The sequence below is a fragment of the Sinocyclocheilus anshuiensis genome, unplaced genomic scaffold, assembly GCF_001515605.1.
Source record: "Sinocyclocheilus anshuiensis isolate Anshui unplaced genomic scaffold, SAMN03320099.WGS_v1.1 scaffold112, whole genome shotgun sequence".
In the NCBI taxonomy this organism is placed as follows: Eukaryota; Metazoa; Chordata; class Actinopteri; order Cypriniformes; family Cyprinidae; genus Sinocyclocheilus; species Sinocyclocheilus anshuiensis.
The window spans coordinates 3,023,589-3,025,199 of NW_015557175.1; the positions used below are offsets into that span (position 1 = coordinate 3,023,589).

Consider the following 1,611-nt stretch of genomic DNA (forward strand, 5'->3'; position numbering starts at 1 on the left):
CAGAACGCCCACCACACACCAGCTTATTGGTGGAGAGGAGACAGAGTGATGAAGCCAATCAGCAGATATGGGGATGGTTAGGAGGCCATGATGGTCAGAGGCCAATGGGCGAATTTGGCCCATAACATCAGTTTACAGATGCATAGCTTGTCTCAAGGTACTGACATTTAAATTTACACTACACTTGATAAATCCTGTGCAGATTTATGACATTTGTTCCAAACTGAGAGGTTCTGATGCATTATATTGACACTGACAATATAGCATGTACCTTATTAGTATTATTCCCGTACCTTATTGATTGTTTTCTGTAATTCGGTTAGAGTTAGAGAGGTTGAAGTCTCACCTCTTCTGCGGTGTCTGTGTGCTGCTGCTGCTCCGTCAGTTTCCTCTCCAGCTCTGAAACCCGCGTCTCCCCCTGCTGCTCCAGCACAGAGCACTGAAACACACACAAGACCACTGTCAGCATGTTACACAACCTATTCTTAAGTCCCCAAGCTACTGTGCAGAGCTTAGCCAATCATTTACATATTATAATTACTTACATACTATTTATTAGCAGCTTTTTATTATATTGAAGTAATTTACATTTGGAAGTCTTAAAGATACAGTAGCAAAACGGGTCAGAGAGTGAGAGAGGGCAAAAAATAGTTGGGTAAAACTAAATAATGAATATTTTAGGTGCCACTAACTAACACTAACATTACAAAACTAACAGACTAACATTGAAAAAATGAAAGAAATTCCATGAAAAAGTGAAGAATTTAGTCCTTTAAACAAATTCACAGAGGTGTAACTGAAAAGCAATGAAGCCTGAGGCTCAACTTGATGTAAAAAAAAAAATACAACAATGCATTTTTATGCTGACTGGAAAACTAGAAACCGGTGAATCTGGTTTTTCTCAGTGTTTCACCTTTTCTCTCAAGGCCCGCAGCTCTTCTTCTTTCTGGTCCTGCTGCTGTAGTAAAAGCTGCTCCTCTGATTCACGGGACTGTTTGAGTGTAGTAAACTATGGAAAGGAGATAAAAAATATTGTGTTAGTTTGATTAGTTAAGTGACTGTCTGTTCAACAGTTTAAGAAAAAGACAATATACAATTATTTTGTAATGTCGTGAGATTAAGAAGTCATTTCTTGTCAAAGTATTATAAACAGGTGTGGCCTTGCTCTGCGTGTGTGTGTGTGTGTGTGTCTTCATCTATAGCATAGCCCTGCATCATGGAAAAAAATCAGCTGATTTGCAAAAAACAAAAAGGCCTAATATGACCTAATTTGACAATATCTAAAGATATCAATACAACACAAAATAAGATTATTTTTCTAATTTTATACATGCATGACTTATCAAAAAAAAAAAAGTCAAATGTCAGAAGTTTCAAAATTGTAATGACAAAGTATTCAAAATGTATCATTTAACTTAAAATCTGCAAATGACTGAAAAATATGTTCAAATACTCCATTTAATGTCAGATGTAAAAACTTTAATGTAACAACTTACAGTTTATATATATGTATATATATACACATATGTATATACACACACATATATATATACACACACACACACACATATATATATACACACACACACACACACACACATATATATATAC

The 1,611-nt window shown here is 35.4% G+C and overlaps 1 protein-coding gene across 1 annotated transcript in view; it reads right to left on the minus strand.

Moving 5' to 3' along the window:
• LOC107678408 (FK506-binding protein 15-like) overlaps positions 1–1,611 on the minus strand; it is a 23,832-nt gene that overhangs the window by 5,799 nt on the left and 16,422 nt on the right. Inside the window, 2 exon segments of the mRNA XM_016473646.1 lie at positions 347–439; positions 914–1,009. Of these exon segments, the coding sequence (XP_016329132.1) occupies positions 347–439; positions 914–1,009 (189 nt within the window).